Below are 27,119 nucleotides of genomic sequence, written 5' to 3'. Positions count from 1 at the left end.
TCCTTTAAAGGAGGAGGCCCTGTCTATTAGCCACACAGCATGTTTTCTCTAGTGCATATTCACTCTATAGTTTTTTTGGTATGACGCCCTGGAATGACTCTGTTGGATTAAAGAAAAAATTTCTAATCGATGATCATTATCAAACCTCTATTGCTGACAGCAAAGATGTTTTTGTCTGGGTGTTGTTGAATCAATAATCTAAAGTAGCATAGTCTGTTGTCTTCAGATCAACTTCATATCACATATCTGGCCACATTTTACATTGTGTGGGTTCATTCTCAGCAGCTCAACCAAGAATCCAAAAAATCCCTCCCAAGTTCTGAACTGAAATGCCAGAAGAGAATAGGGGATCAGACACGTATTAAACAAGTGTTAAACTGCCCTCTTGCCTGTGCAGTGTCTTTTCACCTTAATCTGTTTGAAATGTGGAGCAGATTTCCATTACACAGCCGCATTCTTAGCATTCCTGCCTGGGAGTGCTGGATTACAGTGCACGGAGACCGGAATGGGGCGGGCCCCAATATGACGGCAGAGATGAGTCCAAGGACCAAGCCGGGCCAAGCTCGTGTGTAGTGGGCCTACTCTCCACCTGTCAGGGCACCAAGTTCACTGTCCAGCAGTCAGCCATGTCATCACATCAACCAGCTATATATTATGAGGGGGAAATGGATTTGACTGATATTACACATACTACAAAATGGAAAAGACCGTGAGGGAGGTTGTCTTTGGTTTTCTAGATGAACAAACAGCCTATTATTCTTAATAGGCCCCTAATGCTATAGTGTCTTGCTTCCTGTTGTCACTTTTTCCACACTTCGCTGCCAAGTAACACCTGAAACAATATCCAAAGGTTGCTGCCATGCAAGTCTTCTCTTGTTTGGAAGGGCTGGCCCTGTTGAAGTGTCTCAGGTGGAGAAGGTACAGCCTTTCTGCTTTGGGTAAACGCCAGGGCAAATAAAACTCTCCCTGTGCCAAAATTTTGATTTGATTAATTATGTATTTGATGATGGATCAAATACTCAATAACTCAAATAAATGTGTTTTCGTGATTCCCAACAACATACACTTAGAGTAATGACTCTCAAATAAACATAATGTAGGATACAAATAGTGGTGTGTTAGATCAAATCAAATGTTTATTGGTCACGTGCACACGGTACAGTGAAGAGCTTGCTTGCTAACTCTCCGCAACAATGCAGTACAAAAACTATATAAATCAAGAATTAAATGCCAAAAACATAGTCCAAAAATAACAAGTAGTAATAAAAAGTATAAAAGGAAAAAAATTGTAATAAAAGCTAGTATGAGAAGTATGTACAGCTCAGCGTTAAACACCATAGTCCCCTCCAAGCTCATCACCAAGCTAGTGACCCTGAGACTGAACCCCTCCCTCTGCAACTGTATCCTGGACTTCCTGACGGGTCGGCCCCAGGTGGTGAGGGTAGGCAACAAGACCTCCGCCACGCTGACCCTCAACACGGGGGCTCCTCAGGGGTGTGTGCTATGTCCCCTCCTGTACTCCTTGTTCACCCACGACTGCGTGGCCGCGCACAACTCCAATACCATCAAGTTTGCTGATGACACAACGGTGTTAGGCCTGATCACCAACAGCGATGAGTCAGCCTACAGGGAGGAGGTCAGAGACATAGCAGTGTGGTGCTAGGACAACAACCTCTCCCTCAACATCAAGGAGCTAATCGTGGACTATAGGAGAAAGCGGGGAGAGCACGCCCCCATCCACATTGTCGGGGCTGTTGTGGAGCGTGTTGAGAGCTTTAAGTTCCTTGACGTATACATCACTAAGGACTTAACATGGTCCAGACACACCCGCACAGTCATGAAGAGGGCACGGTAGCGCCTCTTCCCCCTCAGGAGGCTGAAAAGGTGTGGCATGGGCCCTCAGATCCTCAAAGTTATACAGCTGCACCATCGAGAGTATCTTGACAGGCTGCATCACTGCTTGGTATGGCAATTGCACCGCCCTTGACCACAAAGCGCAACAAAGGGTGGTGAGGACAGCCCAGTACATCACTGGGGCTGAGCTCCCTGCCATCCAGGACCTCTATATCAGGCGGTGTCAGAGGAAGGCCCGAAACATTGCCAAAGACTCCAGCCACCCAAGTCATAGACTGTTCCCTCTGCTAACATCTGGCAAACGGTACCAGAGCATCGGCTCTCGGACCAACTGGCTCCGAGACCGCTTCTACCTCCAAGCCATAAGACCACTAAATATTCAGACTGCTAAATAGTCAATTAATGGTACCCAAACTATCTGCACTGACGCTATCTTGCACTGACCCTACACACACTCACTAGACTTTATATACCCACCATATACACACTCACACACACTTCACTGTCACTCCCACACAAATCCCTCACACATTCAAACACTACATACGCACACACACACAACACAAACACGCACACACACTTTTACACATCATTTGCTGCTGCTACGCTGTGCTGTATTTTACTGTTATTATTATCTATCTGGATGCCTAGTTACTTTACCCTGCTGTCATGTACATATCTACCTCAAGTACCTCGTACCCCTGCACATTGATCTGATACTGGTACTCCCTGTATATACCGTCTTTCTTCTGTATTTTATTTTATTCCTCTTTTTTAAACTATTGTTGGGAAAGGTTCGTAAGCAAGCATTTCACTGTAAAGTCTACCTACACCAGTTGTATTCGGGGCATGTGATAAATAACATTTGATTTGATAGAATATACAGTATGATTTATCAAAATGAAGACCGTTCTATACATGTCGTAAAGTGACTTGCTATAGCAAATTGGAGTCAACGTTGACGTCAAAGTTTGCTGCTATCTGTCATGCTAATGTGGATTGATGAACACCTATTTGTAGATGACTGTAAATATAATCCAGTGTTTCCCCTGTAGGGAGATTAGGAGCAAGCGGTGGCTGTGCTCTCATTCGTGCCACTGTTCACTCTGATTGCTAGCAATATACATTGTAACTTGGCACTCTGATCTTAAAGGGATAGTGTGAGATTTTGGCAATTAAGCCAAAATGGCGGGGCAACGCTGCTAAATGAATAAAGAGGAAACACTGTAATCATGCTACTATCCTGTGCTGACAAGTTATCGACTTAAAATAGCTTTCACTCTAAGGCGATTGACTGATATGATTGCACTGAAAATAAGTGCCACTGATATACAGTATGGTTGTACTATTAGACTGCTTAACCAAGTAATCACATCCATTAATTAAAAACGGAGTTCCATTTTATGCTTACGGTCTGGTCCTCTAAGACCAGTGCAAAGGTCCACTGGTCAAGGCCCATGTTCATAAAGCGTCTCAGAGTAGGAGTGCTGATCTAGGATCAGTTTAATGAATAAGATGACATAGACAGCGGGCACTTGATCCTTCTACTCTGAGACACTTTGTGAATACGGCCCAGATGTTTGAATTGTGCATTGTAACTCTCATGATGACTAACAGACTCCACTGTTCTCCGCTGTTCCAGGTGCAAGTGCAACGGACATGCGAGTGAGTGTGTGAAAAACTACGGCTTCAGCAAGCCGGTTTGCAACTGCAAGCACAACACAGAGGGTGATGACTGCAATGTGTGCAAGCCGTTCTACAACGACCGTCCCTGGAGGAGAGCTACAGCCAATAACCCTAACGAGTGTCTGCGTAAGTCAGTCCCATGCTGTCCCAAATGGCACCCTATTCCCTATGTAGTGCTCTACTTTTGACCAGAGTCCTATGGGCCCTGGTCATGGGCCGGTCAAAAGTAGTGCACTACATAGTGAATAGGATGTCATTTGGGACACTACCTAAGAGATGAGTGTCTGCATAAGTCCCATAGCAAGAGATCCTTCCCGTTTCTGTGCAGGCCAGGCCAGGCAGACATTCATATCATACTGCAAATGCATGACTAATCCTGTTCAGAACAGTCCACACCACACTTCTCACGCCCACACCGCCTCATTCTGCTCCAGGCCACATAATCTGTCTCCTAAGACCAAATTTTGCCAGCAGACCACTTAGGGAAAAGTACCCCTGATATGGAAAATGTACCAAATGAAATGACCCACCCTTAACTGCAGGGAAGATTCAGGATGATATTTGCGTTCAATCACATTACTATGTAGTCCTACCACCTCCTTCCCCATATACAGTAAGTACCTCTACATTGAACCCATCCATGCATTGTCCTTAAAACTGTATGGGATAAACTAATGGCTAGTTTACCAAAGCCTGGTATGGAAAATGTGCTTTTAGCTTTTACCACTCTTAAATCCAGAGGTTTAAAATCATATTAGTCTGTAGTTCTACTGTTCCCCCCCCATGTACACATACATTGATCCCACCCACACATTGTCCTATACATTTGTATGAGATAAGCTAATATCTACTTTTTCTGGTGGTCCCAGCGTGCAACTGTAATGGCAAGAGTGCAGAGTGCTACTTTGACCCTGAGCTGTACCGCGCCACCGGCCACGGAGGACACTGTCGCAACTGTGTCGACAACACAGACGGGCCTAACTGCGAGCGCTGCCTGGACAACCACTACAGAGACAGATCTGGCAACCGCTGCCTGCCCTGCAGCTGCAACCCAGTGGGTGAGTGTCTGGACTATACCATTGCATATTTACAGTTTCTATTGGGGTAAAAAGATGTCTGTGTCCCAAATGGTATCCTATTCCCTATATAGTGCACTACTTTTGACCAGAGCCCTACAGTGCACTATTTAGGAAATAGGGTGCCATTTGGGTCGCAGACTTAGTGTTTCTATTAGGGTAGGAAGATACGTACAGTATGAAGCCAGACTTTGTTGTGAAGTTACTGCCCATGTTGTCATATATTGGATTGAGCAACGAACCTTAAGTCTTAATGTATCATTAAATACTTACGGTTTCTGTTGGCTGTATCGCATTAGTGGAAACCAAGACTGTTCTCAGGGCAAGTCTGCCTGTTTTGACAGGCAGATGTTACATTTCGTAGCAGGTTAGGAGAGCTTATGCAGTAGGTTAGGAGAATTAGCAAGGCAGGTTAGGAAAATGAAAGTGGCAGATTAGGAGAATTATGCTAGGGTTGGCTAAAATGCAAAATTGTCCCAGACATGACTTGAACATATCTAGCTACAACCAGGCCTGCCCTGAGAACAGTCTTGGTTTCCGCTAATGCGATGCCGCTTTCTATTGGGTAAAACAATATACAGGATGAAGGCAGTCTGTGTTTTGTAGTGCTGTGGGTTAACATTTTATTGGTTTGAGAGACAAACCGCAAGTCTTAATAGGTTAAAGCTGTGGTTGACACCAGTATGTTAAGTTTCATAATTCCTCTGCTGTATAACCACATATGAAAACCACCACAAAACACATGCGACGTGGACACCACCAGATCCCATTACAGGCTATTTATTAGAACAAGATTGTTCACATGTTGTGTGAATTGTTTGGGCTGTTAAACAATGATTGTCCGCATGTGTGTAACAGTGTGTTGAAATGATGAACTGATGTTGATCTGTGCATCTTCTTCCTCTCTACTGCCAGGCTCTCTGGCTACTCAGTGTGACAACACAGGACGCTGCAGCTGTAAACCAGGTGTGATGGGGGACAAGTGTGACCGCTGTCAACCTGGCTTCCACACCTTGACCGAAGCAGGCTGCAGGTATACACCACCAAGCCATTCACTCTTGCTATTTGTGATATTTATATTTGCATTGCTCCAGATCAAACAATCTTAATGTTTTATTATGGTTTGTTCTGATTTATTTATTGTTTGCTCTTAATGTGTTTATTTGGGAGTGATATGGAGGCGGGCAATCTTAGGGTGTATCCCAAATGGCACCCTACTCCCTATATAGTGCACTACATTTGACCAGGGCTCTGGTCAAAGTAGTGCACTATATAGGGAATAGCATACCATTTGGGACGCGTTTCAGAGTTGTGTGCCAGGTCCATTTAGATAAACAGGCTCGCAGCAGGCTTGCTTTAGATGGTTGCTATCAGACCCATGCTGTTTATGTGAATGGCTGTTCTTCTCCCTTCCCCTCCCCCACCCCTCTTCTGTCCAGACCCTGCTCCTGTAACCCTTCCGGAAGCACACAGGAGTGTGATGTCCAGACAGGCCGTTGCCAGTGCAAGGACAACGTGGAGGGCTTCAACTGTGACAGGTCAGACCCACCCGCTCTCTCCGCCACAGGGATTCATTACACAGACACACACACACACACAGACTCACACCCACACACAGTAACACACACAAAGAGAGGCACAGTACACACACATGATTTCCTTATACCAAAAATACACTCTAACAAGGTGGCTTTTCAGTTAGAAATGTCTTTGTCTGGGAATTGTTGAATTTTTATAGGTTTAGAATTAAACAGGGTTACAAAAGACTGTCACTTTGGCAGTGAAATATCAGTTGGCTCCATTCAGCGAGTGTAACACAGTTTACAGTATTGTTTATTGTGGAGGGAAACTGTTAAAGATTAATTGCAGCATTTCAGCTCCTCTTCTGTTATGACATTCTTAGGTTAAACCACAGATGTTTAAAAGCAGCCCCTGACACACAGGAGAATGCCCCTCTCTCAGTGAAAGAATGCTCTGTATGTGTGTAAAATTGAATTAGGCAGGCAGCATGGCTCCCCTAGCAGCGAAGGAGAAAAAAATAACCCATAGATAGCTCACTCCTCCCCACTGAGACAGACTGGCAGCCAGGCCTTCTATGGCTTCTCCCAAGTCCAGCCACCCAGCCAGTCACCACTGCCTTGTCTGCTGCCTGCCTGAGACACTCTTCTCTCTGCCTTTGTGGAATGGCCACCACCTAACCCCCGCTCCCCCACCCCCAACAACGGCACCTTTCCGCTCCACAGCCCTGGCTCCACAGACACTGGTGGGTGTAACATTCCTCCCAGCGACCCAGCTGGGCCACAGATGGTATGAATAATCCCCCAAGTGTGGATGCGTCCCAAATGGTACCCTATTCCCTAAATGGGGCCTGGTCAAAAGTAGTGCACTATATGGGGAATAGGGTGCCATTTTGGACACATCCAGTTCGTCAGACGCTGCATGGTCACTCACAACAAGTGGCTAAAATTACAGACCAGTGTTTGTCTGTCTAAATTGTCATTCTCCAACGGCTGTCATTCGATTAAGGTGTCAGCGCATTTCACTCGAAAGGCAATATGGGACTCATTATAGAATATAGCCTACGCCTCAAACTGAATGTCAATACTTTCACATTTCCAAGCCTAAAGCCCCATTTTACCTCAGTTTCATACAGTTAACGAATGATTTTCACGTAATGAAATGAATTTACTACAGTATATGCTGACTTTATCTCATATTTGCCGATAGACTTACCCATGCTAATATAATTTTTAATGGAAGTTGATGTTAAATGGCTAATGTGGTTTATTTCAGGTGTAAGCTGGGCTACTTCAACCTGGACCCCCAGAACCCGCAGGGTTGCACTCCGTGCTTCTGCTTCCAGCACTCCTCTGTGTGTGACAGCGCAGAAGGCTACAGCATCGACACCGTCTCCTCCACCTTCCACAGAGGTGAGCCCATACTCACCTTTTCATTATGGGCTCAGACCAGGGCCCGTATCCTTAAAGATTCTGAGAATCCTCTCAGAGAGCTCCTAACTTAACCTAAAAATTCCTTGCCAGGAGTTTTAGCTTAGAAGTGATTCCAGAACATTTTCAGTGAACTCTGAGCCAGGAATGGATGAAAAATCCTATCTTAGTGAGGAGGTGTGGTTGACCCCGTTGCTAGGTATGAGTCATCATTTCAAAAGCCGTGATTGGTTGATCCTACAAGTTTGATGAAAATGAACTTTTGGTGATAATGAGCAAAGGATGTACCCTCAAATCAATAAACATAATTATACACTCTAATCTTATGCAGACTATAATTGTAAATAATATTTCACATTCAAGAAAATATCTGGAAAATGAATAGTAAGCTGTAGGGGTTATAGCCTAACATTAGAATCTAAAATATGTGAAAACTTAAGCTCATTACACCCTGTTCAAATAATGATTTGTGTCTCATTTGCTCATATTAATATCCTAGCTGGCACATAGCGTCTCTCAAAAAGCTGTCTGATGCCACTCTCGGAGAGCATTCTCGCATCATGTGTGGAGCCTGGCCATTTAGCCACAATGTCCAAAATCTTCCAGGCCGCATTGAACACTATTTGCACATTGATGCTGTGGAAATTCTTCCTGTTAACAAAGACAGCCTCGTCCTCTGATGGCGCAATTATTCTCACATGTGTTCCATCAATTACACCCACAACGCCAGGGAATCCTGCAATGTCCATAAATGCCCTTTTATGTGTGTGTAAAGTGCGGGCATCCAGCGGGAATGAAACAAATTGTGTCACAATATTAGGTTGTGACAAAGCTGTCAGTGTTTGGGTGATGACTCTGCTGACGGAGGATTGGGACAGACCCAAGTCATCACTGCTGCATTGTTGCATTTTCCCTGTTGCCAAATACCTCAGGGTTGTGATTACTTTCTTCTCCGGTGTAATAGCGTTGTGGCGTCGAGTTGGTGAAGTAATTGCATCTCTAAGGAGATCCACCACAAACATGATTCCTGCACGATCCAATCTGTAGCGTCTCAATAATTCCCTGTCATCCAGTGTTTGCAGGACATCTCTCCTGCCTCCTCTGTTGGCCATTTTTGTGCAGCTGCTTAGGGTAACTCCTAAGCCACTAAAAGTCCTCTTCCCTGCTCTTAGCAGATCTCGCCTTAGGAGCCCTTTTAAGCGCTAGGACTCTTGAGGAATAGCTTTTATATTAACTGGGATTTTCGTGTCACTTTTAGGGGAAATTCTAAGAAAACGTCATGCCTCTGAGAATTTTCTTAGAATTTGGCCGCTAGGAGCCATTTTTTGCACAAAAATTCTTTAGAGATACGGGCCCAGGCTTACTTACTTTATTAGTCAAAAAATAAATAAAAGCTGGAGTAAGTTTCTAGAAATATTCAGGAAGTACGCAAATATCACTGTTAAGATTAGGAACATTCAGAGGTAGTTGTGATGTAAAGATATGCCTTGATAGAATTGAATGTAACAAACATGAAACCTGTTCCTAGATGATGAGCAGTGGACAGGCCAGCAGCGGGACGGCTCCAGTGTTTCAGTCCAGTGGTCCGCTGGTGGAGAGGAGATCTCTCTCATCTCTGAGGACTACTTCCCCATGTACTTTGTGGCTCCAGGTACTGTGTGACTGACACTAACTCAAATACTGTTCTTGAGAAAGAGGGACTTTTATTTTTAAACTGTGGTGAAGAAGACTTCATTGGCGTGAGCCTATGGGGAAACTGATTGCCCCAAAGACCTATGGGAGATGGTGTTTTATCTCAATTGTGGTGACTTCATTGAAGTGATCCTAACAAGTATTTTCTTATCTTGTTACTGTAGAGAGGTTCCTGGGCAATCAGCTGCTGAGTTATGGCCAGAACCTCACCCTGAACTTCCGGGTGGACAGGAGAGACACACGCCTCTCGGCTGAAGATGTGGTACTGGAGGGGGCTGGCCTCAGAGTGGCTGTGCCTCTCATTGCTCAGGGAAATGCCTATCCTGGGGAGAACATGCAGACGTTTGTGTTCAGGTGGGTGGAAATCATGCAGCCGTAACCTACAGATGTAGAATACCAGCACAACAAAAATGAATCATTTGTAGTATGAAAGTTGGCTTTTTACCACCTATTCTGTGGTAATAACATAATTTAGAAATTGTCACATAGAAATCAAATGCATAAAGTTGTCTTATGTTATCTGATGTTGTGAATGCCAACTGTGTTCTGTTTTTTTTCTGTCAGGCTCCACGACAGCACAGACTACCCCTGGAGGCCCACCCTCCCTCACTCTGAGTTCCAGAAGCTCCTGCACAATCTGACGTCCATCAAGATCCGTGGCACCTACAGCGAGAGAAGTATGCACCCACTCTTCCGCCCCGCCTCACCTCATTTCACTATGTAAACCATACATCCTGGTTCAGGGCCTGTATTCACAAAGCATCTCAGAGTAGGAGGACTGATCTATGATCATGTTTCCCCTGTACATATGATCATATGTATTATGATTTAAAGGGCAAAAAACGGATCCTAGATCAGCACTCTTACTTAGAGACACTTTATGAATACGGGCCCAAGCCTACAGTAGTATCTGTAGGATTGGACCATGACAAGCTGCGAGTAAGTAGGGTCAAGCGAACTGATAAGCTTGGATTTCATATGCTTTTATCAGTTCTGAGGACATCTCTCAGCTAATCACAGAGAGGATGTTGAAACTCCAATCTAGTCATAATATTAGTGCTCAGGTTAAGGCTGCATCTTTCTCATTTCCCCTAAAGACACCACATGGTGATGTTTCCCCTGTTATTGAAGTCATCAGATCCTCTCAGAACAAATATCCAGATAACTCTAAGGACGAAAACATAGTAATAGTCACTTACCTCAATACTTTAGACATGACCAGTGAGGCCTAATCAATGAAATGAAAATGAAAAGCTGGGAGACAAGAATGTTGGTGGTCTGTATCTTTGATTCCATGTCAACATTTCAGCTTAGTGGCCTTTCTCAAGACAAGATGCAGACATCTAATCAATGCTCATCGTTCCCCAGGTGCTGGTTACCTTGACGATGTGACTCTGATCACGGCGAGGAGAGGTCCCGGGACCCCGGCACGCTGGGTAGAGAAGTGTACCTGCCCTCAGGGCTACATGGGACAGCACTGTGAGGGGTGCGCCCTGGGATACAGGAGGAGCAGACCAGACCTGGGGCCCTTCAGTTCCTGTGACGCCTGCAACTGTAACGGACACAGTGTCACGTGCAAACCCGACACAGGTCAGTGAGATGACAATGACTGGCTGAGTCCCTAATGACCCTATTCCCTATATAGTGCACTACTGTAGAGCGGGGCCCATAGGGAAACAACAAGGAGTAGAGGTTGGAGACGAGTGCTCAATCACCACATGACTGGTTGGGTATATGACCCAGCCAGGAGCCACCTGGGGTTCTATCTGCTATGGCTAAATGTGTCTGTTTGGAACAGTGGAAGATTCAACATTTTAAAGGTCCTTGTTATAATAGAACAGAACATGGAGTAACAGATCATACCAACATCAGCCAGTAATAACACTCTGCTATAAAGAGGTTTGTCTGTGTGCCCAATGGTTTAAAACATGACTGATAGGCAGCCTACTCTCTCCTCATCTACTATTGAAAGTTGTCTGGATATAAAATAGTGGGGCCCTTTAAACTCTCATCAGTCTTAGACTCCCCCCTGGTGGCAGCTAGGGAAAGGGAACAGGGGATACCTAGTCAGTTCCACAACTGAACGCATTCACCCGAAATGTGTCTTCCGCGCTTAACCCAACCCCTCTGAATCAGAGACATGACGTGTGTGTTTGATGTCTGTTTGAAGGGATGTGTGACTGCAAACACAACACAGCTGGGCTCAGTTGTGAGAGGTGTAAAGATGGTTACTATGGAGATTCCACTGTGGGGAGTTCCAGTGACTGCAAGCCCTGCCCCTGTCCCGGAGGATCCACTTGTGCTGTCGTGCCCAAGACCAAGGAGGTTGTCTGCACCAACTGTCCCACAGGAACCACAGGTAATCCTTTTTTATTGTGATTTAATTTTTTTAAATAAACATGTAAATAATCTGGGATGGAAACCGACAATAGGCTTTACAGACGAGACTTTGCAGATGTATAGATTAGAACCACAGGTTCTAATCAACTGTTTGGAATAGTCTGTAGATAGTTTTGAAAGTCGAAAATACTGTTTTAATTATTTACTATTAATCACAATTCAAGACTAAGTAATGTTTATTATTATTTTTGAAATAATTGTATTTATACAGGGGATCAACTGAGACCAAGGTCTCATTTGCAGTAGAGCCCTGTTTACAATACAAAAAAAAAAAAAAAACATACAAATACACAGACACAAGACATATACGCATTAAGAAAAACAATCACAATTAACATTTAAAAGGTCAGAAATAGATTTTTTGAATTGTCTAAGAGGCACTAGAACATCCATTCTAAGACTTTTTTGTAAATTGTTCCACATATAAGGTGCAACATAACTGAAGGAGCATTTTCCAATCTGTTTAGAAACTGGGGGGATCAGAAGTGTAATGTAATTCATTGACCTAGTTTTATAATTAGTAATTCTATAAGAGATTAGAGATATCAGATACATTGGAAGTTTTTGCATTAACGCTTTATAGATAAATAACATAAAATGCTGCTCTCTTCTGGCGGTTAGAGGCCCAACCTACTTCTAGATATAAGGAACAGTGGTGAGTTTTAAAACCAGAACCAGTAATGAACCTAAGGGCACAATGATATACAGCATCCAAGGGTTTATGTGTGGATGCTGCAGCACGCATGGAAATAACATCCCCATAATCCAATACAGACATAAAGGTGGCCTGAACCATTTTCTTTCTATTAACAGATGATAAACAGGATTTGTTTCCGTAAAATAAACCAAACTGAAACTTTGTAAATGGATAAAAACATGAATGTTCCAAATTGTGTTTATTGTATGTACTTATTTCTCAATTCGGTTCAGAAGTTGTAGGTATGGCACCTTTTATTAGATATTCAAATATATTCTTAATCACGTAATCCAAACTATGAATTGCATCTTTCCCCAGGCAAGCGCTGTGAGCTGTGTGATGACGGTTTCTTCGGAGACCCCCTGGGGGAGAACGGGCCGGTGAGGGTGTGTCGGGCCTGTAAGTGTAGCAACAACATCGACCCCAACGCTGTGGGCAACTGTGACAGAGAGACCGGGGAGTGCCTCAAGTGTATCTACAACACAGACGGCTTCTTCTGCGACCGCTGCAAAGATGGCTTCTATGGAAACCCTCTGGCCACCAACCCCAACGACAAGTGCAAACGTAAGATGAGAAAATGTCCAGCATGACGTGTGGGTCAACGTATGTGTGTGTACAGTTGAGTTCCACATACTGTACAGATATGACGGATATTGACTGATGTGTTCCTCGGTGATAATGGGTCTCTCTCTCCTCCCTCCTGTCCCCAAATAGACAAAGTATTATATTCCATTCTATCCTGTGTACAGTTCAGTTCCACATACTATACAGAGATCACTGATGCTCGCAGTGGTAGTCATGGGTTTCTCTTGTCTCTCCTGTCCCCAGCTTGCTCCTGCTCTCCGTATGGCACAGTGGACAGACAGACCAGCTGTCTACAGGTCACAGGCCAGTGCCCGTGTCTCGCAAACGTCACCAACAGGGACTGCAGTGCCTGTGAGCCTGGCTTCTTCAACCTGCAGAGCGGAACAGGTTGTGTACGGTTAGTACCCACTCTGGAGACCTTCACTCTTTACAGCTTTTAGTAGAAGTATTTCTGAGTAGTCAATAAGGTACTCCCTTGTAGAAAAGACAAATAAATGTATAATCTAATTTTTATTTTATTTCTCACATTTGATACAAAAATAAAGACCAATAAATATGACTGCCTACCTATTATATGAAGCTCTATCTTGTCTGATTGTGTTCACGGCTATGTTTCACAGCTAAGTTGTAATATGCCTTGATTTTCTTTTGGTGTCGTGACAGATGCAACTGCAATCCTATTGGGTCCACCAATGGTCAGTGTGACATCAGTTCCGGTCAGTGTGAATGCCAGCCCGGCGTCACCGGTCAGAGCTGTGAACACTGCGAGGTCAACTTCTTTGGATTCGGATCGTCTGGCTGCAAACGTATGTCTAACATACTTTTTCTTCTTTATCTATCCTCTACTATTTTGATTAAACTCTTACAACGTTTCATATTATGGCTTGCAAATCAAATCAAATCAAATGTTATTTGCCACATGCGCCGAATACAACAGGTGTAGACCTTACAGTGAAATGCTTACTTACAAGCCCTTAACCAACAATGCAGTTTTAAGAAACTGTGCGTTACTATATCACGTGTGGAGTTTGTGATACTGTCTGATGTGAAGAGAATATCATTCTAACCTGAAGACTCCCCTCTGTATTTGTCATTGTAGCTTTTCAAACCTCCACTCTGGAATCACACTCATGTTTTACGAGCCTCTTTAATTTTGCTTAGTTTCTCATCTCTCTTCTTCCTCTACTTCAGCGTGCGACTGCGACCCAGAGGGCTCCTCCACGACACAATGTAAGGACGATGGCCGTTGCGAGTGCCGCCCAGGCTTCGTGGGAGCCAGGTGTGACATGTGTGAGGAGAACTACTTCTACAACCGTTCTACTCCCGGCTGCCAGCAGTGTCCATCTTGTTACTCTCTCGTCAGAGACAAGGTAAAGACTCTTGGTGTTGTTTTTGTCAGTTGATTATTTTTGTAAATAAAGTTTAGTTCTAGCACACCAACTCTCCTCCTTCCTTTCCTGTCTCTCTTCACTGTCTCTGTCCAAATATTTGTTTTAATATTTAGTAAAGTTGTGTGCTTGACATGTCTGTATAGCTGCATAGGCAACCGCACTAACCCTTATGGTTTTACTCTTACATAGGTGAACCAGCAGAGACAGAAGCTGCATGACCTGCAGACTTTGATTGACAACCTGGGCTCCACGTCAGAGACTGTCAGTGACAAGGCCTTTGAGGACCGTCTGAAGCAGGCAGAGAAAGCCATCATGGACCTGCTGGAGGAGGCTCAGACCAGCAAAGGTACAAGACTCTAAATATGTTTTATCTCCATCTCTTCATTCAAAGACTCAATCATGGACACTCTTACTGACAGTTCTGGCTGCTTCGCGTGATGTATTGTTGTCTCTACCTTCTTGCCTTTGTGCTGTTGTCTGTGCCCAATAATGTTTGTGCTGCTACCATGTTGTGCTGCTGCCGTGTTGTGTTGCTACCATGTTGTTGTCATGTGGTGTTGCTACCATGCTGTGTTGTCATGTGTTGCTGCCATGCTATGTTGTTGGTGTGTTTTGTCCTATATTTTTAATCCCAGCCCCCATCCCAGCAGGAGGTATTTTGCCTTTAGGTAGGCCGTCATTGTAAATTAGACTTTGTTTTTAACTGACTTGCCTAGTTAAATAAAGGTAAAATAAATAAAATATCAATTAAAAAAATGTTTTTATATTTTAAAGTAGGTCTCACTAGCTTGAAACAACTAGAATTAGACAAGAAAGGGTACAAGGCCCTTATGTCCATTTAACATTTTTAAAGATGTATTCAGCCTAATTAACTTGAAAGAATGCTGTTCTATCCCAGTAGAGTTAAATCAAATGATTCAGGAATGTGAGTTGTGAATGCTGTTTTCAGTTATGTAGTGGGTTGGTATACACACATCCATAAAACCTTGTCCCAGGTGCTGGATCAGAGGATAATGTAGAATTTACTTTTATTACCTTCTTGTTCTATATTTTCAGATGTAGACAAAGGCCTGCTGGAGCGCCTGGGAAACCTGAACAACACGCTGACCACTCAGTGGAACCGTCTGCAGAACATCAGGAACACTGTGGACAACACGGGAACCCAGGCCGACAAAGCTCACAACCGGGTCCGAGACGCTGAGAACCTGGTCGACCGCGCCCGCGAAGAACTGGATAAGGCCAAGGAGGCCATCAGCAAACTGGTCGGTCATCCCCTAATGATCATTTTGAGAAATTATTTGTTTTATACAATATTCGTCCAATATTCTACCATATATGATCAGTTTCTAGAATGAAAGTTTTCCTTTTTTTGTCATGCTGCTTGGAACAATATAATTACATATTTAATCCCTAGAATGGACATTAGCATCCTAGCAACATGACAAAAAAATTAACACTTTCATTCTAAAAACGGATCATATATGGTAGAATATTGTATAAAACAAATAATACAATTATGTATGGTAGGATCTCTATGCTTGGAACACCATCGCTTGATCTCACCGCATAATGTTATTTGTCTATTTTTGTGGCACAAACCCCCAGTCCTTATCTGTTCCCGTAGCACAATGAACAATGTCCTCCTGCATGAAAAAGAATTATAACGGGGGTTCATTGATTTCATACATTATTATTTTTCTCGCCCAGGACATCAAAACACCCTCAAACACTGCAGATCCTAACAACATGACTCTTCTGGCAGAGGAAGCTCGCAATCTGGCCGACAAGTAAGAACTGCTACAATGATGAAACAATTGTTGTTCTCTGAAATGTATTGCCCCATACAATCCACCCTGTGGTCTGGGATGTGCTATTCTTGGCTGAAAAATGTGGAACATGCAAAAAAATTAAATAAGAATTGCTTAAATTAAATCAATATAATTGGTAGACCATAAGAAAAACGTATATTCTTGGGCGTGTGAACACTATCACCACTTTTGATCTTATTTTTCTCGAGCTGCAAGAAGCCCCGTCCCGTAGTCTATGAAAAATATAAGCCTCATCCTGTTACCTCTGTAGACATAAAATGGATGCGGATCAAATCGAGAAGATCGCCAAGGATGCCAACGACACGTCCACCAAGGCTCTCAACCTGCTGACCAAGACTCTAGATGGCGAGGGCAAGACCAACCAAGACATTGACGAGCTCAACAGGAAGTATGTCACTGTCAGCAACAGCACTTTTCTATGATGATTCCTCCTTTATTTTCTAAATCAAAATAAATCACATTTCAGGATCAAACATTGATTCTGTCCTGAACATGTCATAAGCTAGTACAGGTTCAAATCCCCTCACCAGTTTTATAATCGGAACTGTCATGTTCACCTTCTCAGGTACAATGAAGCAAAGGACCTGGCTAAGAACCTGGAGAAACAGGCCAACAAGGTGCATGCTGAGGCAGAGGAGGCAGGCGACAAAGCCCTGAAAATCTACGCTAACCTGACCAGCCTGCCACCCTTCAACACCAAATCACTGGAGGTCAGTTACATGAAGTGACTGTAACCCTCCTAAAATAGTGCACTACTGGTCAAAATGTGTGCGCTAGAAAGGGAATAGGATGTAATTTGGGACGCAGGCACCGTCATCAGGAGTCTCTTCATTGATGAAACAACCCTTTGGAATATGTTCCCAGTCTCGAATGAGTGACAGGATACTCTCCAGATTCATTGAAAGGGTTTGTGTATCACAAGACATACAGTCCCGTGTAGCTCAGTTGGTAGAGCATGGCGCTTGCAACGCCAGGGTTGTGGGTTCGATTCCCACGGGGGACCAGTATGGATAAGAGCGTCTGCTAAATGACTAAAATGTAAACATTTTAATGTTAATGGCCATCAGGACATTACTGAAGTCGTTTCCAAGTCTTGAAGGATAACTTACCTTGACTTCTGATTACAGGATGAAGCGAGCAAGATCAAGAAGGAGGCGTCAGACCTGGACAAGCTGATTGACAAGACCGAGAATGAATACAATGACCTGAGGGACGACCTGAAAGGGAAGGAGACTGAGGTCCGCAAGCTGCTGGAGAAGGGAAAGACTGAGCAGCAGGTAGGACAGGAGACCATTACTTAGGGTTGCAAAATTTTGATAACTTTCCCAAATTCCCAGGCTTCCAGAAATCCCAGTTGGAGGATTCCCTGATTTCCTGCTTATTCCAGCCTGATTCCAGGAATCTTCCAACCAGGATATCTGGAAAACCAGGGGCCTCATAACAATTTTGTAAATGTCACACTAAATATCTGCGTGCGCCATTTATGAAAGGAATACTTACGTTTCACATACGCATGTTTCCCGTTATAAATACGACCCATCCTAAAACTGAGCGCGAGTGAACGAGCATTATACCTCCGCCTGAAAAACACCCTCCATTCACTAAGGCTGGGAATTGCCAGGGACCTTGCGATATGATATGATCCCGATACTTAGGTGCCGATACAATGTATATTGCGATTCGGTACTGTGATTTTATTGTGATTCGATGTTCCAAACATGTTGCTCAGCGTATGTCTGCTGCAAAGGGACAAGAGAGAGCCATGAGAAAACCAGTTTTGATCAGTCATGGAAATAAAAGTGCTGATAACGCCCCATTATTTGCTGTGTAACTTTGAACTATTGGAATTAGGCCACGGTGGTTTCTAAAAGAAAGAGCAATGGCAAATTTTATAACATTTCTGTAGAGGTGTGGGCAGAATGTTTGGATATTTTGCAGTGACTTTTTCAAGCTAAACATGCATGCCATACACTGTCCGCGCGTTCTGCAAGATTGATTGTATATTTGAAACAATTTAAAAGTAAATGCCACTGCCCACACTTCTATGCAAAATACTAATTGTTTTTAAATATTTTATTCATCAATAGTAGGGCAGACCCCAATTAGTCGACTGGTCGATTGTTTGGTCGTTAGGCGTTGGTTAACTAAGATTGTTTTAGTCGAGCAGTAACAAATATATATATATTTGCACCCATCTCAGTGAACTAATCCATTGCGGAGGCCTAAACTAAAAGCCAATTTGTGCTTGATCCGAAAATGTGGTCGGAGGCTCCATTTGGAGGGTGTGACGCAATTGTGGAGCCTCCAGAGGCATGCAGAGGCCAAATCAAGCTCTGTACCGCATCGCCATGCACCTCCCAAATTGTTTTACAATGCGGAGGGCTCTGTATAGCACTTCTCTCTCCAGAATGCGCTCTCTCCCGCCAATTTGTGCACATTCATAACTTAATTGTTCTAATTGTTTGCGTTTGATTGTTAGTGTATATCAATTCCCCATTACATATATCATCAGTAGTACATTTACCTATAATTTCTAATCTACAATGTTTGTTACTTTGGTTACGGTAATTTCTGTTAATGCATTCAATATTATTATTCCAGTCTTTCTATTGTCATTGTCGGAGTGGACACATTGTTTGCAGAGTGCACAACCTATGCTACACTTGTGAGAAACGCGTTTCTTGTTTATTTCATTCCATTTATGAGTTTTGTCAATTTAGTCATTGTCTTTTGTTTGGTGCTCTCCTGACAATGTTGAGTAAGTTATGAGGCTGGTTGGACCTACTGCTGTTTAATCAGCTTCTTGATATGCCACACCTGTCAGGTGGATGGATTATCTTGGCAAAGGAGAAATGCTCACTAACAGGGATGTAAACACATTTGTGCACAACTTGAAATAAGCTTTTTGTGTGTATGGAACATTTCTGGGATCTTTTATTTCAGCTCATGAAACATGGGACCAACACTTTACATGTTGCGTTTATATTTTCAGTGTAATTGCAGTAGCTTACTTACAGTGGTAGCATACATACTTCAATGTAAAAGATCAACTGCCTGTTCAACTGTTAAATTTGACTGTGCAGCCTATTATAAACCACACTGCCTATTGGATCGCATACAGCGAAACTTGAAATACATATAGCCTATCTATGTACTTGGCTACTAGGCCCAATTTAAATGAGAGATTTGTACGGGAATATGAACCAATCACGGCCAGAAAAGGTGAGGAATTTATTCTGCAATCGTTATGAAAATAAAATAAATAGGAAATAGATTCCTATGTCTTAATTATTTTAGATTCCAAAAATAAAACAGATTTTCGCTCTAGCGTGTCATCACATCCCCCATTTGCACAAAATATGCCTACTTACTTGCCTGCTTGCAATACAATACTTCAGCCATTAGATATTTACGAGGAGTTAAGCACATTCTCACGTGAAGTTCAGTTTTTATAAATGCCATCTTTTGCATGAAAACTGGCGGATGCATGTTTTGTACGTGCGCAACGTTTATAAATTTTGGGAACGTTACTAGAATTTCGCAACACTACCTTTACTTTCTCTTTCTTTCTTGTGTCTATAACCTTTGTTCTAAATAGACCAACGTCAACATGTGATCTATGCCTCGCATGTATACCTTGTAAGGTGATGGTTTCCCCATTGAAAAAGCTGGGGTTAGCTTTAGCATGCCTCATTAAATAGAAAATGACCACATTGCATATGTGACGAATTACCACAGTATTTATGGGCCTCCTCACTCGTTCAGCCACTAAGTATAGTGATAATGAGCAAGCCGTAAATCCTGAATTATTCAAATGAATTGAGTAATATGCAGGGCTCTAAATTAACATGTTTCATTGGTAGCACTGGCGCTACTAACTAAGAAAAGTTAGGAGCGCCACGTACATTTATTTTATTTTATTGATTGAGATACAGCCTACATTGGGCCTATATGAATCCTACTTACTTTTGAAGCACATATCCTGAAGAAGATATCAATTTTATTTTCTTTCTGTGACACCAAATGTGTGTATATACTGGTAAAGTTGGCAAGTTGTTAGTAGGGCTGCACAATGTGGGCAAAAACGTACTACTAAACTAAACTTATTACTGCGATTTGTCATCCAAATATTGAGATTTTTCTTGCGATATAGCAAGCTAAGGTGACAACAAAGCCTGCCACGTTTCCCAGTTGCTTTGAATGTTCAAAGCCTCAAAGGATAAGGTTATCCAACTTTAAAACGAGTCCTTTTCGGTTGGCCACAGCAGTCAACTAGCTAGCTAGGTAGCTGTTTAGCTTTCTAGCGCATTCACTAATTTGTTTGTAAATAATTAACAAGCTAGTTAGCTACCTCAAACTGTCAACAGAGTAGCTAGCAAGCAACAAGATATGCCAAATAACAGTCTAAAAACCACTTGAGATTTGACCGGGAATCGGATTTGTATCTGACTTCAAACCACCTACGAAGGTGGCTTGAAATATCCGATTCCATGTGCTTTTTGTCCAGACTGCAAGAAAAAGAACAGATTAGAATCGGATATGGCAAAAAATGTGAGTCACTTCAATCTGCCAATGTGAGCAGGGCGTAATAGTATAATAGAGAAAACATGGAATGCAGCATCGTTCTTGTTTTAGAAGAATATGTTGAGTGCATGAATTGACAGCATGCTGAGAGAATAACAGCATGGAGGAACTGTGTGCTGCCTGCTTCAGTAACGGTGGGCAGGGCTTGGTGAGTGTGGCCCGGGAACTGGAAGCAAGTGTTGCGGCGAAATATTGTTACGCATTGCTTTTATTATTGGATTTTCTTTTGGTCACACTGGTGCTCCCAAACTAAAATTCCAGGTCATACAGCAAAGTATTTGGTCGCGCTGTAGAGCCATGGGGGGTTTTCTGTTTTTGTTGGACATGTTAACAGTTCATCCCAATGGTACTGATGGCTCCAGCCTGAAGTTTCCCATAGGTACAAATCTAGTATCAGCTTCCCTTCCCCCAATCCTACCCATAACATCCTGTGGGGAAACTGACCCAAGATCATTGTCTAGGGGCAACTTCACTTTACTCCGGACTGATGACAGATTCCCCATCTCTCTCTCTCTGTCTGTCCCTGCAGACTGCAGATCAGTTGCTGGCTCGTGCTGATGCTGCCAAGGCGCTGGCTGAGGAGGCTGCCAAGAAGGGGAGGTCCACCTATCAGGAGGCCCAAGACATTCTGGGAAATCTGAGAGGTACGTAGGAACAGGACTGGTAGAGAGGCCAGGGAAGGGTCCCTCTCTGCCCCATAGTGAGTCACCAGTATTTTTTATCCCATATTAGATACGTAATCGATCTGTCTTCTCATTGCCCTTCTACATTGTCAACACAGACTTTGACAAGAGGGTGAACGACAACAAGACGGCAGCTGAGAACGCCATGAAGAGAATCCCAGAGATCAACGCCACCATCGCTGCAGCTAATGAGAAGACTAAGCAGGCTGAGGGGGCGCTAGGCAACGCAGCGGCAGATGCCAAGGAGGCCAAGAGCAAGGCGGAGGAGGCCGAGAAGATAGCCAGCGCTGTGCAGAAGGTACATTATATTATAGCTAGATACATTATATTACCATTGTTTATGCTACAGTCCTGAAATGGCAGGGCCAAAATCAATGGTGGCTCTTGATATAAAGTGTCTATAAATGGTGTCTCAGTAGATTAAATGTTTTGTTGATTTGTTTTTGTGATGATTTAATGTGATGTTTCACATAAAAGAATAAACCCTCTATGTCCCCCTCTCATCTGATGTTTCACATAATAAACGATTAAACCTATAATAAATTATATACCTACTTTCAAATTGTCAACATCACTAATCCCTCTCTGTCCCCCTCTGCCTGTGGACCCCACAGGGCTCTGCTAAGACCAAGGCGGATGCAGAGAAGGCCTTTGAGGACACCATGAAGCTGGATGGGGAGGTCAATGGCATGATGGACCAGCTGAGTGCAGCAGAGGCAGAGTTGGCCAAGAAGAAGGCTGAGGCTGACCAGGACATGATGATGGCTAGCATGGTGCGTGTCTGTCTTGGCGCATCCCAAATGGCACTCTGTGTAGTGCACTACTTTTGACCAGAAGTAGTGTACTATATAGGGGAATATGGTACCATTTGGGATGAATACTCTGTGTCTGGGGCTCTGTTGTTTACATCCACTGATATCATTAGATTCTCATAATCTTAGGAACCCAATACTTAGGAATTCCTAGAAGATCTCTTTGGGTTGGAAATCAGCCCTAAGAGCTCTGAGTGTTTGTGCATAGAAGCAGTCTACACAGAGCTGGAGTTGCAAAATGTGTACAGTCCTTGTCAAAGTTATTTAGAGACAATGAGACTAAACAATAAGCAATAGGAAGTGGATGAGCAAGCTACTGAAGGTTAAAGGACCTCACAAGTGTTTATTGATTTACAACTATCTTCGTTGTGGTCTGGAATCCTGACTCTGACATGTCAACTATGTTGTTTTGGTATTTCAGGCATCAGACAATGCGAAGGAAGCTGAGGACAATGCCCGGAAAGCCAAGAGCGCTGTCAGGACCGTTCTCAACACCATCAACGACCTGCTTAAGTCACTGGGTGAGTGGTATTTGATTTAGCAAACTGGTTATTTCTGTAGGTGTAAGAATACAAGCAGGGATATAATTGTCTTGTGATTCTGTTCTGTCATTGTTTCTGGCTTGTGCATCGTGTGTAACCAAACAATATTCCATCAGTCAGGGTTTTACTTGCACAAGTCAAAATGGCTGTACTGACAGTCTTAAATCATTGAGCTAAAGCTTACACCTCCTCATTTCCTTTTCAGGCAACATTGACAAGGTGGACCTGAGCAAGCTGGGCTTGATTGAGGGGTCGCTGAAGCAGGCCAAGGACAAGATGGCGAACAGCGACCTGGACCGCAAGCTGGTGGAGCTGAACGACGTGGCCAAGAGCCAGGAGGAGATGATCACTGACTACGACAGGCAGATCAGGGAGATCCAGTCTGACATCGCCAACCTCAACGACATCAAGAACACGTTACCCGACGGCTGCTTCAACACCCCATCCCTAGAGCGGCCTTAACACCCTCTATCCCCACCCTCTATCCCAACCCCTGTACCCTTCCTCATATCCCGTCTGTACCACTCCTTCCCACATCTAACACTCGGACAGAATGCCACCTTTTTACCAAAACAGTTTGTATTTTTTGGTCTTTTGTTTGTTTCATGTTTTTAAAGAAAGCAAGAGGGAAGAGTATAAGCAGCAGAACGTGAAATGAACTAAGGGCGGTCGACAAAAACCGTGCATCCATTCTCCTTAGGTGCAGCCGGTTAGGAGAGGTGGCATACCTCGCTCCAGAGTAATGAAAACCCACATGACTGCACCACCTCCAGACTGTTCCTACACTACTATGAAGAGGAATCACAACCTAAATCACCCCAACAGAGAAAACAAGGAAAAATGTCCTCAGCCTTTTCAGATGGGTCTGTGTCATATTATAAACCTTTTTTTATTTGATATGGTATCAAACAAGTTATCCTTACCCATCATTCTAGACGCAAGGGCATGTTGGGAATGGTTTGTCTGTGAGAGATTTGTTTTGCTATAGGTATTGAGCAACTTTCAATACATATGTGCCATCCTCTGTGTTATCAACCATTTTGTTTTAAAAAAACAAACCGTGAAGGAATCCTCAAGTTTCTGTTTGATTTGCCTCCATTCGCTCCCAAAGCTACATGTCTTGCATGGAGAAAGTATTCCTGTTATTATACATTTTTACAGTATTCAACACTACTACACATTCTGTTCCACATGCACAACTGAAAAGCTGTTGAATGAAACCAGCTAGTGGGTCTTTAAAATGGCTCTGATATGTTTGCCAGTTGAGACAGGCCTCTACCGCCCAGCGAAACATCATGGTTAAATATCATTTAAATCATTTATTTTAACACTTGATTTTTGAGTGTTTTTTCCTCCCGAAGCTGCTGCTTAGTACAGGTTTGCTGCAAATCACACATTAACATTCTACACTACAAGGCAAAATTCTACACTATGCAACTTTGTACGTTTGCGTAGCAAGACTTTATCTGATACACTGGTGCTAATAATGATTTCAAATGTTATATTTTTGTGTGAATGTTTTTTATTATGATATAGAGTGAGGAATTGTTATTTGTGTAAATATATGCTTAAATGATTCAGGGCTGGCTGATTGTTAAACCCAAGACCCAACAGCCACCTCGTATAGGTTCTATCACAAAAACAATCAACTGAAACCTCCACATAATATATAAATATATATGATAAGTTCTGTGGTATAATATGCTTGCTTGTATACATGGCTCAGTGTTGTTGCCTCATAGCTCTGCCATTATTCATTTGTATTTACTTCTCAGTGGGTGGTCACCAAGTTAATTGATTAATGCTTTTATAACAAGAACCTTTACCCTTGATCAGGACTTGCCTTTTGTATGTGTAAGGGATGGCCCTAAAGAAGCCATCTGTCTACATTAAGCCTAACGTTGCATTTTACTGAATTTATATGCTTGTCCAAGAAAATAAGCTTGGTCACAAGTTGCTAGTTAACCATTTTTTATTAGTGTTTTGTGCCTTAATATGTGATCGTAATATTCACATCACTTAGTCCCTAAATAAGGGTGTCACGTTTATCGCACACATTACATTACATTTCAGACATGCACTCGTCTCCTCAAACATTCACTACATGGTGTCCTTACATTTCAGACATGCACTCGTCTCCTCAAACGTTCACTACATGGTGTCCTTACATTTCAGACATGCACTCGTCTCCTCAAACATTCACTACATGGTGTCCTTACATTTCAGACATGCACTCGTCTCCTCAAACGTTCACTACATGGTGTCCTTACATTTCAGTAGAACAGCAGGGATTTTGTCGACGGGTCCAGAACATCAGTCAGCCAGCCTCCATACAGTAAATATATAGGTTATAACCTTGAAACTACTCGTCCTTCCCAGTTCCCATTCAACATCGCTCATATCCTCAATACACCTATACTCACTCCTTTCCTTAGCCTTCTATCATGTTATCTGTTTGATAGTTATGTTTAGCTAAGTTTTTGCAAAATGTTATAGATGATGTGGCAGGGACTAAAATGATCTCCTCTGCAGTGAACCATCTTTACCCTCTATTACTCCTCCAGGTCACCACACTGCTGTGGATGGATGTGCAGCACATACTGTTTGATGTATAAAACAGTATTTCTAATTTATAATGTCTCAAGTATTTGTATTATTTTGTTCCAGTAGATGATATGTATGTGTTGCACAATCTTTTTGTGGTCTTTTGGCTATGGAGGGCATCTTCTGTTCTGTTTTGGTTCTGTCGTACAATACAATACAAGGCACCTATTCACTGAAACATTTCATTTGTAAGGACCTGAGAACCCAGCTTGTTACCCATTTGCCTGTAAATTCAATCGTAATATTGAAATAATAAAAAATAATTACGGGAACTCTTCAGTTGATGTGTGATTGAATTGAGTGTCATGCTGCCTCAGTGTTCTGTACATTGCATTTGCAGAAATATCACAGTGTTTCTCATTCATCTACTCCGCAATGTCGTTTTATCGTGAGGTTATTTAGTCTTTAGGACATGCGGGACAATATGTTTCAGTTTATTAGTTGGGTCGTTCCATGAAATGAGTGCCTTTAAAAAAAAAAATGTAGACGTGCACAAATATTGCATTTTAAAAGCCTGTTATATTAAATAAAGTCCCCTTTACAATAGACTACATGGAACATTCTATAAATCAGATTTTTAATATGAATAAAGACTAGCTGGTTCTACTCTTTTGGCCATTTTCTGGTGTTTTGTGGGTCGAGCATATCACGTCAACCCTATTACACATAGATGGACATGCTAGAAATGGTTTAACAATATATTTATTTTAGGTGAATTTTGTATTCTGTTGCACACAAGCTTCCATCCCCCCTGTCACAAGGGGCTTAATGGCTGATTTAAGATAAAGTTGTCAACCCTGTTACTTTATTTGGAACTTAATAGGCAATATGGTCATTTTGTATTTAACCTCTTGAGATGGGAAAATGTGTTTTTTTACTAAGTTGAACATTTGCTCTTTATGACAATGTTAGAATTATGTGAAATCAAGTTTTTCACTAAGTTACACTAAAAAGGCACTTAATTGGCAGAACAACCCAGTTATGTTATGGTTGGATTTTCTGCCTTGTGTTGATTGTGAAACACTGTTTTATAAATCATTATTGATTTGATGATAGTCTTGAAAGTACATTAAAATAAATGGAAGATGTATCTCAGCAACTGTTATGCACAAAAATATGAACTTTGAATGAATGCCTATAGATGCCACAATGTTTCTTGTCTGTGCAGTGAAACATGCCAGTGTGTTCTCAAAATGAGATGCAACACTTATTTTCAGCTACTGCATTCATGATCCCAAAAAAAGATTCAGAAAAATCCCCTCGTTCACCCTCCAAATGAGTTCATCAGCCAGGACTTGACCCACATTTTCAGGGGTGTGTTCGAAAAGGACATTATTTCCTCTGAATTTCAATGTTGGGTTCACCGTATTGGTTTGTCACGTGACTAGGAAGTAGGAAACAGAGAGTGGCGATAGAGTGCTTCTGTGTTTTATACTTTTTAAGACACATTTGTTTTAAGTGTTTTAGTTTAGGGCAATGGTGCTAGTGCTGTTCTTAACACACCGTGTTGGCTGGATCCTGGAGCTAACGTTAGCAGGCTAGCCCCGGGTAACTCCGACTAGCTCGGTTACGGCCTGTCACTGGCAAAGCTTATCTCAAGTCGCGGTTGGCTCTTGTAGCCGGGACCACTATTTCTGACTTGAGTATAACCATGTCGGATTCACAATTATTTGAATACAATTATTTCTGGTACAATCCATAGGGTCTGGAAGGCAGCTCATATACTCCCCCTTCAC

General features: G+C 42.7%; 1 protein-coding gene across 1 annotated transcript in view; it reads left to right on the top strand.

The window, feature by feature from the left end:
• The window catches only part of LOC121534825 (laminin subunit gamma-1), a 29,810-nt gene extending 4,148 nt beyond the window's left edge, over nucleotides 1–25,662 (top strand). The window contains exons 3-27 of the mRNA XM_041841380.2: nucleotides 3,497–3,666; nucleotides 4,410–4,598; nucleotides 5,532–5,649; nucleotides 6,056–6,154; nucleotides 7,410–7,546; nucleotides 9,093–9,215; nucleotides 9,421–9,610; nucleotides 9,821–9,933; nucleotides 10,625–10,846; nucleotides 11,427–11,615; nucleotides 12,672–12,917; nucleotides 13,182–13,335; nucleotides 13,602–13,744; nucleotides 14,130–14,308; nucleotides 14,519–14,675; nucleotides 15,386–15,591; nucleotides 16,037–16,116; nucleotides 16,409–16,546; nucleotides 16,724–16,868; nucleotides 17,286–17,435; nucleotides 21,272–21,386; nucleotides 21,524–21,723; nucleotides 22,040–22,198; nucleotides 22,659–22,758; nucleotides 22,985–25,662. Coding sequence (XP_041697314.1) covers nucleotides 3,497–3,666; nucleotides 4,410–4,598; nucleotides 5,532–5,649; nucleotides 6,056–6,154; nucleotides 7,410–7,546; nucleotides 9,093–9,215; nucleotides 9,421–9,610; nucleotides 9,821–9,933; nucleotides 10,625–10,846; nucleotides 11,427–11,615; nucleotides 12,672–12,917; nucleotides 13,182–13,335; nucleotides 13,602–13,744; nucleotides 14,130–14,308; nucleotides 14,519–14,675; nucleotides 15,386–15,591; nucleotides 16,037–16,116; nucleotides 16,409–16,546; nucleotides 16,724–16,868; nucleotides 17,286–17,435; nucleotides 21,272–21,386; nucleotides 21,524–21,723; nucleotides 22,040–22,198; nucleotides 22,659–22,758; nucleotides 22,985–23,241 — 3,979 coding nt within the window. The 3' untranslated portion in view covers nucleotides 23,242–25,662. The remainder of the gene's footprint in view (nucleotides 1–3,496; nucleotides 3,667–4,409; nucleotides 4,599–5,531; nucleotides 5,650–6,055; nucleotides 6,155–7,409; nucleotides 7,547–9,092; nucleotides 9,216–9,420; nucleotides 9,611–9,820; nucleotides 9,934–10,624; nucleotides 10,847–11,426; nucleotides 11,616–12,671; nucleotides 12,918–13,181; nucleotides 13,336–13,601; nucleotides 13,745–14,129; nucleotides 14,309–14,518; nucleotides 14,676–15,385; nucleotides 15,592–16,036; nucleotides 16,117–16,408; nucleotides 16,547–16,723; nucleotides 16,869–17,285; nucleotides 17,436–21,271; nucleotides 21,387–21,523; nucleotides 21,724–22,039; nucleotides 22,199–22,658; nucleotides 22,759–22,984) is intronic.
• Nucleotides 25,663–27,119: the final 1,457 nt, after the last annotated feature.

This window comes from Coregonus clupeaformis, chromosome 21 (assembly GCF_020615455.1).
Source record: "Coregonus clupeaformis isolate EN_2021a chromosome 21, ASM2061545v1, whole genome shotgun sequence".
NCBI lineage: Eukaryota > Metazoa > Chordata > Actinopteri > Salmoniformes > Salmonidae > Coregonus > Coregonus clupeaformis.
This window is presented reverse-complemented; position numbering and strand designations above follow the sequence as displayed.